A 14769-nucleotide genomic window follows, 5' to 3' on the forward strand; every position below is an offset into this window, starting at 1 on the left:
TCAGATCCAGATCAAACTCTCGACATATAAAAGGGCACATGAATTGTATAGGGCACATAAAAGGGCACATGAATTAACAAGATACATTTCTAGTTTCAACATTATTTGTTCTTCAGCTCGTCCTCTTTCAAAAAAAGAAAGAAAAAAAAAGAATCAGCTATAAAGTAAACCATATTTGATTTTTAACCACTGAAGATGTGTATAATTTAACAATTTACTCTTAGAGCTTTTTGAGATCCCAATATTTCTTGGATTTGAACCATATAGGGCCTTAAAATATGGATTCCAAAAGAAAAGTTTGTTAAGAACCAAAATCTAAAAGGATATTAAGATCTAGTTAATAATACTCTAGTTACAGTTCTTTTTTAAACTGTCACCATTGGCAAATAGCCTAATGCAACAAAGATTGCTAAAATCAACAGATTTGGCTAATAGCTGCCAATATCGGTGCATGTACAAATAAAACAATGATGCTGCCATCTTAAAGTATTTTCTACACCTGTAGGCTGTCTCCAAATGTAATAATATTTTATATGACGGAAACAAGAAAAGGCATGGAACAGCACATTGATCTTAAGATGTCTTTAAACAAGCATAGATAACAAACTTTTTATTCGAGGTCTTGTTTGTTTTGTTAAAAATCGAATATTAGCTATTGTGTTGATGTTAGTTTTTTCTTTGTAGATTTATTGACAACAAAGCATTTGGATATCAGACAGTTGGAATTTTCCTCAGCAGCTGCGCGCTCTGTAACTTCCTATGTTTACTACCGGGTAAGATGGCGGCGCCCATACAACCCATAGCACGGAGCTCGTATAGTTTTTAAATCGAGCTGTGTTTTTCGAATTGTGTTTACTTTGAAAACAAATTTACCAGCAACTGATATATCGAACGTTTTTTGGTGGATCGTGTACATTGTATCAGTTCATTTATTTTGTTGTACCACACATTAACGTTATTGGTCTGAACTGCGCAGTGAAGTGTTCACGAGCACTCATGTATGTTTAGATCTGCTGGTTAGCGTGTAACTATACACCCGGAGACCAAACACGGGGAAGATATAAGCCCATTAATGACTTTTAGACTTTTAGTAGATGTGAAATCAGGAAATTGAAGCCATCGCAAGCATGCGGTGTGTGAAGGCACTGCAGCTCACCCTCGCTGTCGTCAAACCAGATGCTGTGGCCCATCCACTCATTCTGGAGGTGAGATAATGATGACATTGCAGCTGTTTAATGAACACCTGTCCGATTATATAAATAATTAAAGAAAAATTAAATGGCATTGGCAATAAACGAAACGTCCCTTTTCAGGATACCTTATTTTAAAGATAGTTTTGTAAAATGCAAATAAGCTTTACAGATTTTTATTGGAAAAGATTTAAACATTGTTTTTCATGCTTGTTGAATGAACCATAATCATTGTTTGTGGGCCTACATGCATCTGTGGAACAGTCATTAAGACACTAACAGTAGGCTAAGTGGTAGACAATTAAAGTCACAATAACTTAGGATACTAAAGAGACCTTAAAGAGACCTTTCTACTGACTCTGAAAAACACCAGGAAAAATAAACTGCAATGTCCATAATGTAAGACGTCTAAGATAGGGAGACAGGAAGGACAACTGATCATTTTTGCAGTGCCAAACCACACATAAGCAGATTTCCGCCCAGATGCGTTTGAGAAGTGCCTTCACTGCCTTGGTAGAAGAGTTGGATAACATCTGAGAGTAAGAACTGGTAAATCTGCTGCAGTCCGTCAGGATTCACTGTAGTACTTTAAAGTATAGTGCCACACCAAATACTGACTGCTACATTTTAGATTTAAACTTTGTTCAGGGACTCATTGTTCCATTTCTGTTCATTAAATGTCTGTGAAATGTGTTCAGGTTATGTTTCAGATGTTGATCTTTTATGTTTAATACAAAAATGTACACATGTTAAGCAATTTATTGAAAAAAAAAAAAGCAGTTGAATGTAAGAGGACGTTTCTTTTTTTGCTGAGTTTGTAGTAATGAAAATGGCGTCATTAATTACCCTCATGTGGTTCCAAACATGACTGACTTTCTTCTGAGAAAAGAAAAAATATATTTTGAAGAATGTTTGTATCCAAACAGTTTTGGTGATCATTGACTTCTGGTGACCTATGAACAGAAGCATTCATTTCAAATGAATGTCATTCATTTTTTATTTTGGGTAAACTTTCCCAAAATAACAACCCTTTACATTGACTAAAGGGTTGTTTGATAGTTCTGTTACCATCTGTTTCATGTTGTTTCACTGTTTTAAATTTCTTGAAAAGCCTTTAATTGGGCTGTTCTAACACGATAGTGTTTCCCAAACTTGGGTTCATGAGTTGACAAAAAGCTAATAATGAATTAAATAATACAAATTTAAATAAATAAAAAAAAATATTTAAAAATGAAAATAAAAACAATTAAAATGAAACAATAAAAAATATTAAATATTTTATGTTTACCTGCATGCCGTGAGCAGTTACGAGATCAGAGAACTGTGGTCATGCAAATGTTTTGTTAACTTATTTAAATATTATATAATATTTTTAAATCTATAAATCTTAGGTGGCACTTTAAGTAATAATTTATTAATAACTATTTTATATACGGTATATATCCCGAACAACAAGTGTGATAACTAGCCCTGGTCTCCACATCCTGCGGAATGTTACTTTTTTAATTTTTAATGAAGAAAGATGGATAGCATGTAGAGGCTTAAGGCTACATAATAATTTGTCTTTACTATTGAAACAAGCCAGTCTCTCCTGATTTAATTTCCTCTGTCTGTCGCTTCAAAGAGATAAAGGTGCCGTTAATTAGCAACAATTTCCTCATGCAACATGGTTTGAAAGCTGAAGCTCAGACTGCTTTAATTTACACCAGCGGATTCTAAATTAAATGTTTGTGTTTTTATTAGTCTGAGATATACTTTCATCACTCAGCCTTTACCCTTGTTCTTTTGTGAGATTACAACTCTAAATCAACCCTATTTTATTTTTTGGATTTTTTTGCTGAGATTCTTTGTCATCTTGTTGTTGAGGGAAAAGATGAAATGAAAAGCCTACAGCAAAACTGCAACAGGCATTTTTATTTTAACCGCCAACAATGAGTTTTGGTTTATAGAGATGCAGATGGCCATTGCACAGCAACATTTTTATATATTATTTCTTTTAATTTCAGGCTCTTCATCAGAAGATTCTCGAAAACTTCATTATAATCAAAAAGAAAGATCTGATGTGGAGGACAAAAGATTCAGAAAAGTTTTATTCTGAACATGCAGGTAGAAAAAGATCTTTCTTTCTATGAAATGCACTGCATGAATGAAAATGGTCTGTGTTTGTAACAGATTGAATGGTTAAGTACATGTGTGGGTGGGTGTCTATGTGATATGTGATTTTAAACAGGGTGAGTCATAGTAAAGGCCTCACACAACCTGGAGATATAATGTTGAGACAACATGTGGAGAGAAAACATGTTACTCAGTCTCAGCTTATCATATCCTGCATCCAAAGAAAATCGCATGGAAAAGCTTGCCCAGACCATGTTAACAGATTGCAGCAAAATCTGCTGCATAAACCACATCACCGTTGTTGGTTCAGTCCCAGTGGATAAACTGATAAAAAGATATATCAAAACAGTCAGCAATTTTCTTTGTTATCATTCCTGTTTTTATTTTACAGGACGATTTTTCTATCAAAGACTGGTTGAATTCATGTCAAGGTAAAAGTTTATTATCATTTTCTTACTAACCATAAAAGTGCCTACAATACAACTTATTTATTAATAATAACCCAATAATACAATTATTTACAGGTTTGTGGACATATTTTTATATATTGATTAATTAATTTAAAACTGTAAGGTATAGTAATAAAGACCACAAATGATGGCAAATGATCATTAAATAATAGAAAAATAAATCTTTCTTTTAGATTTACTTTTGCATGTGATTAGTGAACATGATTTAATATTGTTTGTGTGGATCTATATAATTGCTTATATTGTATTTATTATGCTGGAAAGCACTTTGGTCAACGACAGTTGTTTTAAATGTGCTACAGAAATAAAATGTGTATTGTATTGTAGTTGTATGTCTTGTTTTATATAATACATGGATCCAGCATTTAGTATAGTATATTTGGGCTTAGTGTTTGGCAGTTGTTCCTCTGTGGCAATACCAAATGACTTCAGCCAAAAATATTTCTGTATCTGTTGATCAACACAGTACGTCAATTAGGAGGTTTGTGAGGCATGCCGTGTACCGTCAAGCTGCCGGATGATGGCGTGGGTCCTTCTCGTGGGGAAACCCATCGTTTCATTGGGCGCTCCAGGTGATTGATAAATCAGATGTTGATAGTTGCATCGGAGAGTGGGTTATTGTCCTCTGGAGAGGAAGATGAAGCTGAGCTCCCCCCCTCTGGGGTGATCGCTTGCGCTGAATTGGATTCAGAGTTGATGGCCATGCTTGCCCAGGCCACCGCAGGCATCTGACTCGAGTGGAACCCTCCACCTTGATCGGATGATCGGTTCCTGGGTGCGGTGCGCGGTTCACAGTTGCGTTCCGCCCCAGTGCCTTTCTTAACTGAAGTGCATGAGGAGGTTCAGAAGTCGTGGAAGGCACCTTTTACTGCCCGAAGCTGCTTTGCAGCCTCCTCACTCTCACTACCCTCGATAATGGGGCCACCAAGGGTTACATGGAGATTCTCCAGGTGGAGCGTGCAATTGCGGTGCACTTGTGCGGTCCACCTGCATTAACCGTCCGCGTATCCCTTCCAAGGCCTGTAAGACGATGGCAGCCCTGGCTGCTAAGGCTTACAGTGCCGCTGGACAGGCCGCCTCTGTCCTGCATGCAATGGCCATCCTTCAAGTCCATCAGGCCAAAGCACTCAAAGAACTCCTTAGCGAATTCTCCTGAGGAAGGACCACAGGTCAGTCCATATGTGTATTTCCACAAACTCCTCCCTACGGGATGTGGCCTCCATATCATCCTTCTCCATTGGACTAGGTACGCTTCCCCAGCATTAACAACACTGGTCATGGCTGAAAACAAAAATGGGAATAAAGAATCAAAGCACCCTTTCCGTGGATTAAACATACTATAGGAACAGCAGCTACTACGATCTCCATGCTAAACCCCGCCCTTCCATCTCATTGGCATGAAGGGTTATTATTCTTTGGGCTTACTTGGGCCGCTGGGTAAGTTAAATGAGAGCAGTTGCTAAAGGGCATGCTACAACTTTCCAGCATCCGCGTCTCCAACACTCGTAACAGTTCAGTGGCTGTGGCACTTTCCATAGGGACCCCATTTGTCAGTCTTCGACATAAAGTTGAACGTGACTGACAGATAGGGAACGTCTTGGTCACTGATGTAACCCTCGTTCCCTGATGGAGGGAACAGAGACGTTATGTCCCTCCTGCCACAACCCTGAACCACCCCGCTGAATGGCCGGGCCCTCATCTCGGCTCATCAGCCTGAACCTGAATGAGTGGATGCGTGCCGCCATCTTATATACTGTACCTGTACATAATGCAAATTCCACTCACCAATTCCGTTGGTCGTTTTTCTACAACTCAGAGGTGATTGGGGCTCCCAAGTGAGACCTCATTTGTCTTCAACATAACGGCAACATAACGTCTCCGTTCCCTCCATCAGGGAACAAGGGATACATCAGTAACCAAGACTTTATGTGTCTAAATTGTTAACATTTAAGCTATTTCGTGAATAAGTTCATGGTTAAACCTGTTTACAATACTGGGAAGAGGAACAACTTATGTAGAAATTCTTTGAATTGTATGTTATTTGACTGAACATGATTTATGGAGGTCAAAGGTTAACCTATTAACCACTAGCTCCACGAGTCTCGAACCTTCAGTAATCAATTTCATCAAATCAGCCTTTGAGTGGATTATCCTACAGGTTCACAGACATTTTTCATCAACGACATTGACATTTAAATCACTAGAAAGAATGGAAAGAAATAGATCTTTATATAGCTTTTTGTTCTTCCTGAATATTACCACATACACTACAATTCAAAATGTGGGGTCTGTACATTTAAATAAATTACTACTTTCAAGTGACAAATGACAATAAACACATTTATAATGTTAGAAAAGACTTGAATTTCAAATTCAAATAAATACTATTTGTTTGAACTCCTAACAAATTTAAGCAACAAAACTTTTATTTCAATATTGATAATAATAATAAACATTTCTTGAGCAGCAAATCAGCATATTAGAATGATTTCTAAAGGATTATGTGACACTGAAGACTGAAGTAATTGTAAGGGGATTTACAGTCAAAGACCCAGAACCAGAAATGATTAATTAAGACAGGAGTCAGAATTATAATAAATTAAAGAAAAGCTTTACTGAAGATAGTTTAGTTTCATCAGCAGAAGCCCCACATACAGTTACAAAGATCACAGCAGTTATGCTGCTGTAGGTCTAAGCTACGTCCTTGCTTCAGGTTGAATGATTCTCATTGGCTAAGAAATAGATAAACATCGTAATTTTACACACATAGACTGAAGCATATCTCCATCGATTATGCAGCTGACACTCGGACCCTAAAGTTAGGCACGTCGTGACCTTCCAGGTTGCAGATTTGGGTTGCTGGGCACCAGCATGTCCAGAACAACAACTCAGTCAATCTCCAATAATGGAGTTGTTCCTTAACCTGTAACCAAGAAGACTAACACACACTCCTACACATATCTTTTCCAAGGTTGGATTTAGCCAGGCTCTAACTATAAACAGGAGAGTCATCTCAAAACATCAAGATAAAATGTTCTTTCTCTTATGGAGAGGACACTTTAGTCTAACGCAGTAAAGTAAAGACTTTAGCTAAGAAATTGTCACTTAAACAATTGGTTCCAATGACCCTTGTGACCTAGTCGTCATGGTGAGCTAGAAGAACAGATTATATTTCATTTCTGGAAGCCGGACTAAATGAGCAAGCACTGTTACGGCATTCAGATATCAAATACAGACATTAGAAAATACATGAAAAGAACATTTCAGTAATCACACTGGTAACTTCTATAACAAAGTAAAATCTCACAAGCCTAGAGAAGTCATTCAACTCATGTGATATTTAGGTTAATACCTTGATTATAATCACTCATTAGATATACATTGAAGCAGCATTGGATTCCAGAATCCACCCCCTTCAGAAAGATGCTGAAATTTCAGCTTTGCCATCACAGAAATATATTACATTTTTAAAATATATTAAAATAGAGAACAGTTATTTTAAATTGTAATAATATATCACAATATTACACATATTCTCTCCAAAACATTCTTTCAAAAAAAATTCTTACCAACCCCATACTACTGATGCTGTATTCTGTACTACCCCTCTTTCTTTTGAAGGGAACAATTAATGCAGATATATGATCTGTGGAGAAGGACATCAATGCTTGTTGTTAATCTAGTTTGGACAGTGAGACGAGACCGATGTTACCATGGCACCCTGTCCTCTGTACGTCTTTGCGTGTGGAAGATAAAACATTAGTGCCGCAGACATATTTTAGTCTACGTCAGAGTAATTGAAAAATAAGCCACTGATTACTCCTAATTTTTTTTGTTCCATTGTGCCGACAGTGCCACTAAGTCAGTACTACTCTTTATTGACTAGGCCTGTATGTACTATTGACGTCATAGAAGAAATTATCACACTTTTCTGTTTGAATTAAATTCTATTTATCCATCTAGGCAAAGACAAGGTTGTCACAACTCTCTGTGTAATCCTTTTATTCACTCTTATTCCCACAATAGTGGCCCAATGAGAGCGTACGTCCTAGCCAGGGAAGACGCTATCACTCACTGGAGGGGGATGATGGGTCCTACAAAAGTGTTTAGAGCTCGTTTCACTTCACCAGACACCCTTCGAGGCCAGTACGGGCTGACTGACACCAGAAACACCACTCATGGTTCAGGTAGAGTAACATGGACCTGTTTTGATGAAGATTTTCAAGACTGAACAGATCAGGGGTGCCCAGTCCTGTTCCTGGAGATCTACCTTCCTGCAAAGTTCAGCTCCAACTCTGAGCAAACACAACTGAACCAGCTTACTAAGATCTTTGGGAACACTTTAATTACAGACAGGTGTGTCGGATCAGGGTTTGAGCTGAACTCTGCAGGGAGGTAGAACTCCAGGAACACGATTGAGCACCCCTAGACTAGATCAACTAAAAGCTGGATTACTCTGCAATGTCCCTGTCCTTAATTATATCTCCAGTTTTATATAATAAAGTCTCATTTCTTAACAGTTCTAAATATTAGTAATTCATCATTGCCTTATATTCTTTCTTTCAGATTCTATTGAATCAGCCAAGAGAGAGATTTCATTTTTCTTTCCAGAATTCAATGCAGATGAATGGATGGTTATGGAGGAACCACGTTTTAGGGTGGGACTTACTGAATATAATGAGGAGAGACAAATTCATACTCTCCAGAACACGTGATGATCTCTAGGCTGATGATACTTCTGCAGTGCTACATGAATATGACTTTCACCTAATGTTTCCCTTCTGCTGCATTTTATTATGTATTTTGATGTTACTCTTTTGTGACTACCTTCAGCTCTGATATGATTAAATAAAAACAAATATATTTGAATACCTAATAATAAACTATGTCAAAAGTGTACCTAATGTTATTATTTACAACTTGAAATGTAAAAAATATATTAGTATATTTAGAAATTAACATTAACCTATAATAATAAATGCTGTAATAGTATTATATTCATTGTAAGTTCATATTACCTAATGCATTAATGTTAATATATAGAGCCTTTGTATTGTAAAGTGTTACCAATTAATTCTGAGACTGGACCAAGAGAAAGGTTTTCAAAGTACCGCAATAAATATTTAATGACTCAATAAACAGCATCTTCCAGTCAGTAAAGCAGTGATGCATCAAACAGTATTGGAACAATGGAACAGAGGTTCTTATTCTTGCACACTACCCTTTTTACAGTATAGTGCTAGCTTGCTACAGAAACTGTAATTAGGTTTTGAACAAATGTTTGCTCTTGTAAAAAATAAAAATAAAATAAAAGCATAACTGTTTGAAGGCAACAATTGTGTGGTAGTAAGTGTACGGGATATACAAAAAAGCCCTGATTTTCATATATAAAATCAACACTTAAGCAATGCAACAATAAAACTTAAAAATACACTTGTTCCTATGTTTTAAACAATGTAAATATATATTTTTACACTTTTCACAAAATCATTCAGTAAGCCGAGTCAAGTGTCCACCTCTTGATTACCCTTCCTGATCTATCCTGTGCTTTCAATGTATGTACAGTAAATGCTTTTACTAAGATTCTTTTTGTTGGCATTAGAAAATGAAAAAAAAGAGAACATTATGACAAAGACATTACAGAGGAAAAATGTACATAAAAATAAACATTATTAAAGAAGAATGTAACTGAATGATGAAACAAACAATCAAATGACCCTTGAATGAAAATTGGTAATCACTGATTAAGCCCAGATGAATTTGTTCATTTAGGTCATCCCTGCTTTTTACTTCTTTGGTCCATGACATCTTCACCAAAGCTTTCAAGAAATCCAAGATACAATCTTCACGAGGTCTTGCGTATCCACTTCATTGAGGCACTGAGTCAACTGCCATCAGACAATCCACCGGTTTCATGACCTCATAGGTGGTTTGCGATGTCTCCTTGATCTTCCCGCTCTTGTCCACTTGCCGTATACTTTGAGTCACAGTGATGGTCACTTGCTTGGTGGACATCCTGTTGTCCTGCCATTTTGTCTAATGAAGATGACATAGAAAGATTATCAGACATGACAGTTACCAAATCTTTTTAACATTTTACTACAGTTTTCCCTCAGTTGCTTACACAATTCCTGAAACCTACACTCTCCCCAAAGAACCTTTCAGTGAACAGTCCTTAAAAGAACCACCTTTTTCTTGGTGTGAAGAATATTTCGACTTTAAATAACCTTTTGTGCCAAGGAAAGGTTCAATTGATGGAGCTATAGAACCATAGAAGCCAATAAAAAAACGAAGAACCAGTCATTTCTCAGATAAATAAACACAATGTCATATAAACATATTTTATTTCAGAGATGGTTTCTCTAAAATGTCCCCCTGAACTGTCAGAAAATGTGAAAGCCAAACAAGCTCAAATGTCTCATTAATGTGAAAGGAAGCTACAAGTCTATTTTTAATGTGCTAATAAAGTGTTTGTAGTTTAAAAGTGAAATACTGTAATAAAGGCTGCTTAAATCAAATTAACAATAATTTGAGGTGTGGTGTAAATGAAAGGGTATAAAACTGAAAAAGTTGGAAACACTGATTTATATTATAGTGTCTTGTTCACACATGCTAGGTGCAGAAGATTGCACTAAACCATTACTTTGGATAGAAATACTTACAATTTCCTCAGTTCGCAACACACTTCTCTTCTGCACTGTGGTCGCAGAAGAAGACAGCACTTCCTGCTCTTGAGAAGAGAGTATTACAGGGGTGGTGTCAGTTTTCATGTCATTCAGTCCCACCTCAGACATGGCAGAACACACTTTCAGATATGCCTGACCCGGAGCAGGCAGACCATCATCAAAGAGATCTAATGAATCAGATACAAATATGGAAGTTGTTAATTCTGTTGTTAACAAAATCACTGTAGTGGTGATCATCATATCATAAATATTTCACAATCAGATAGATCTATCTATCTATCTATCTATCTATCTATCTATCTATCTATCTATCTATCTATCTATCTATCTATCTATCTATCTATCTATCTATCTATCTATCTATCCATCCATCCATCCTTAAAACTGTTTAAAAAAATGTATATATATTTTAAAATGTCATTTATTCCTTTGCTGAATTTTCAGCATCATTACTCCAGTCTTCAGTGTCACATGATCCTTCAGAAATCATTCTAATATGATGATTTAATGCTCAAGAAACATTTACTTGGAGTGCTTATTGTGTTCATCCATGCTCATACTGTTGTACTGAAGTACTGAAGGGATTCAACCATTGCCATGGCAACAAGAGGCCTACATGAATTAACTGCACACCAACAGCAGACTCGCAACACTTTCGTGTCCTTTTGGGAAGGAAATATCATATGATGGTTTTGACGCGTTAAACTGGGGTGTCTAAGGTGAAAAGAGATATTTAACTTAAATATGAAGACATAGGCCTAATGCAGATTTGTGTATTTTCAAAACCTTTTTAAAACGCCTCGAAGTATGATCTCAGTCCATTCTCACCAAGGTTGGCAGTTTTCTCTGATGGGAAGCCCGCCTCTGAAGAGTTTTCTGAGGGGATGCTCTGGATGGATGACAGGGGGATGTCGGTGTCTGTGCTTGCCAGCCAAGTGGACTCTGTCTCTTTGGTCCAGCTCTCCATATATCTTGGCTCCAACACATCTGTCCTGGAGCCTCCACAACCCATTATGTGAAAGACAAATCCACACCTACACAGCCTTGGATTCTAGGTCCATTAGAATACCTCCCGAATGGCAAATGGAAAAATGGTGTTCATTGCACAAGTCATTGGCATCTTCTTTCAAGCCACAAAAGTTACGTCATTTAGCATCAAGAACCCATTGTTGCAAAAATCAGTAGTCTTGCGCTGGTCAGGTATCAGGTCACGCAAACATGGAGATCTGGGACTAATTCTGTGGAAGAAAAAAGAATAGCCTGTTTGTTGTGATCCTAATCCTTTAAAGTAACATTTCAAAGTTAAAGTAATAGAATTAAGCTATAGTTTACAGTGTCTTTGTTACATATGTTACATGTAGGCTACATAATAACAGTAAATTATGCATGACTGCATGCAACTAACCCTCAACCAAACCCTAATCCCACCCTAACCCTGTAGTGGGCCTATTAGCCTACATTGTTGTTAATTAATATTACTCAGCACTTAATTACACTGTAACAATGACACCTTAAAATAAATGGTAACCTTTTTCCTTCTTCTTGTATTTATATAATTAGCTTCAGAAATTACGCATAACACGTCATATAAAGCCTTAATGAGTGATTTTTGAATAGGAAATAAGATTAACCCGTATCCAAATTGAGTAGTTCAGCCCTCGCAATACGCACATGATGTAAACAAAGACGAGTTTAAAATTGCCTCTGGTACAAATAATAAAGAAACCAATAAACTATATTCAGAATAGATTCCTAATTTAATTTAAGCGATGTACAGTTCGTTTCCCCTGTCATGCAATCATTAATCGATTGGTAATTTATTATATGAGTAGCCTACATAATTGTGTCGTATTTACTGTGGTGACGGCGCGCTCCTCTCATACGGAGAACATAATAATATGCAGAAACATGCATTTTCATATGCGGTGTGTTCAGTCCTTCAAATGTGCTGAATGCCTTGCTTGTGGTCTTTCATGCGACAAAGATTTTTGATATTACCTTAAGTCGACAGAGGAATCAGAGTCAAGAGTCGAATAGTTTTCTCCGGTAGGCTATCCGTTCACAGTATTTATTACTCTTTTCAAAACATAATTTCCAAAATTCGTAGAGGAGCTCTACCGCGACGAGAAAAAAAAGCCCCCAAACACTGAATGATGATGACACTCCCCCATCTCTCTCTCTCTCTCTCTCTCTCTCTCTCTCTCTCTCTCCTGATGTGAATGATGCTGATCCTCCCATCTTCTGGCTAAGATTAACGAGGTAGTCTATGTGGAACAAAGTGATTTTGGACATTTTTCATGCCACTTAAAAATCCACCCCTGTTGACCCATGCAGCTTAAATGTTACACTTGTGATATTCCTTCCTCATTTCAGACTGAAGACATACAGTGGTATGTTTGTTATTGAAGACAAAATAGTTGAGCACTTCTACAGTTTACACTTCTAAAATCAAGAAAATTGCACATTTGCGCCATGGGTTTCCTGCTTTCCTTTGTAAGCAGCTGTTTGTTATTTGCTGCTGTACTGTGCAGCATGAGGTCCATTCCATATGAATTAATGACATTTACAGGAAATTGCAGTATCAGTGAATCAACATTTGATTCTATTTAACTGCCTTTTTGATAATGGCAAATGCATTCCTAATGTTATTTAGATGAATAATCGGTATGACTATAATGTGCAACACTGGAAGTTTCAGCTATTCATAACCATTTGTTCATTGCTTCGCTATTTAGTTTTTAAAGAAAAGTAATGAAAAAAAGTACATTAAGGCTACTTGCACTAATGGATGCCCTATATCTTTTACTTTCACCTATAAATAAAGTGATCAAAATATGACAATACTCATCATGAAAATATCAACATTTTTGGCCATTCAATATTTTAAATATTCAATTATATACATCTATAATTAAATAATAATAGGAATTATTCATTTAGTTTATTAGATTAAACCAGCACATTAGCATGATAGTTCACCCAAAATTAAAAATTGTCTCATGTTCCAAATCTGTACGACTTTCTTTCTTCTGTGTTTTTTGTTTAGTTTTTTTTGTTCATTCAGACAATAAGAATCAATGGTAACCAAAACTGTTTGGTTTAGAATATCTTCTTTTGTGTTCGACAAAATAAAGGAGTCATAATAGGTGTCACAATCATAATTCACCAGCCCAGTCACCAGAATTACACTTGCACAGCATCCTATCTGGTCCCCACCTCTGAAAAAGACTGAGTCATCATCACACCTGCCACAGATAATCACACATCACCCAAGCACTGGCTCATTATCTCCCTACATAATCAGTCACGCTCCTCATCACAGTTGTCTTGTCTTGTCGTTCAACACTGAACTTCCACCTGACTACTTACCTTTGGGTTACCTACCCGTGCATCGAACTGTCCCATCCTTCATCTTCTGTGTATCGCCGTCTGCCTGACTCCAGAGAGTCGCCTGCAAACTTCATGTGTGTTATTCAATAAACTTTCAGAAGTTACCGGTGTCTGCTTTCTTGTGTTCCATGACAATATTGGAACAAAATTGTAAGGTATGTTTGTATCCATGGACTTTTAGTTTGCTTTTCCTTGTTTCCTATGTTTCATGCCACTCGTTTGTTAAAACGACTGATATTAAGATCTTCCTCTCCCTGCTCCATCTTCCTTCGCCTACATGTGAAAAAAATGAGGGAGAGAAAATGATAATTGAATGCTGCAGTAGAAATCTGGCAACTGGCTTCCCGGTCTTTAGCCCCACGTTGGTGTAAGGACCCCCTGGCTCCATCTCAGGCCTCCGAACACATGACTCCACCACAGACAGCAACATAATGTCGGCCCAGATCCGGCCCACATCTGTTATACATGGATTCCACACGGCCCAGATGTGGGCCGGATCTTGGCCAACACTGTTGCTGTCTGGGACTTCAGCCTTTTGATCCATTGGATCCATCTTGGCTCCATGGTCCCTCATTTCCACCGTGGACAGTCATCCCACTGGCTACGCCGGGCTCCCTCATCCCTCTGGCTCCTCCCTCGTCCGTTCCTGGCCTCTGGCTACGCCTCAGCCCTCCACCCCTTTGGCGCAATCGGGCTCCAATTTCCCTCTGGCTCCACCATTGTCCTTGGCTGCTCAGCTCCACCACGGTCTTCCGAACCCCCGTCTCTGCCTCTGTCCCATGAGCCGACAGCTCTGCCTTGGCCCTCCAGACCTGCGTGTCACCCTGTGTATTTGGCCCTTCGGCTCAGCCCAGGTCTCCAGCTCTCACGGCTCCACCTCTGTTGGAAGTCCCCTTGGTTCCACCCAGACACACACCA

The 14769-nt window shown here is 37.7% G+C and overlaps 2 protein-coding genes and 1 long non-coding RNA gene across 3 annotated transcripts in view; 2 read left to right on the forward strand and 1 right to left on the reverse strand.

Annotated features, from left to right (window-relative positions):
• LOC309481851 overlaps positions 1–14769 on the forward strand; it is a 218177-nt gene that overhangs the window by 66620 nt on the left and 136788 nt on the right. The window lies entirely within an intron of this gene.
• On the forward strand, positions 753–8672 carry nme6 (NME/NM23 nucleoside diphosphate kinase 6). Its single transcript, XM_082146627.1, has 5 exons — positions 753–1205; positions 3197–3296; positions 3697–3736; positions 7802–7962; positions 8342–8672. The coding sequence occupies exons 1-5, from the start codon at positions 1128–1130 to the stop codon at positions 8488–8490; spliced, it is 528 nt and encodes a 175-aa protein (XP_082002753.1). The 5' UTR covers positions 753–1127; the 3' UTR covers positions 8491–8672.
• baalcb (BAALC binder of MAP3K1 and KLF4 b) lies at positions 9298–12596 on the reverse strand. Its single transcript, XM_082146626.1, has 4 exons — positions 12460–12596; positions 11290–11699; positions 10438–10628; positions 9298–9811 (listed from the first exon to the last, which is right to left on the reverse strand). The coding sequence occupies exons 2-4, from the start codon at positions 11471–11473 to the stop codon at positions 9644–9646; spliced, it is 543 nt and encodes a 180-aa protein (XP_082002752.1). The 5' UTR covers positions 11474–11699; positions 12460–12596; the 3' UTR covers positions 9298–9643.

The sequence above is a fragment of the Leuciscus leuciscus genome, assembly GCF_965113295.1.
Source record: "Leuciscus leuciscus genome assembly, chromosome: 19".
In the NCBI taxonomy this organism is placed as follows: domain Eukaryota; kingdom Metazoa; phylum Chordata; class Actinopteri; order Cypriniformes; family Leuciscidae; genus Leuciscus; species Leuciscus leuciscus.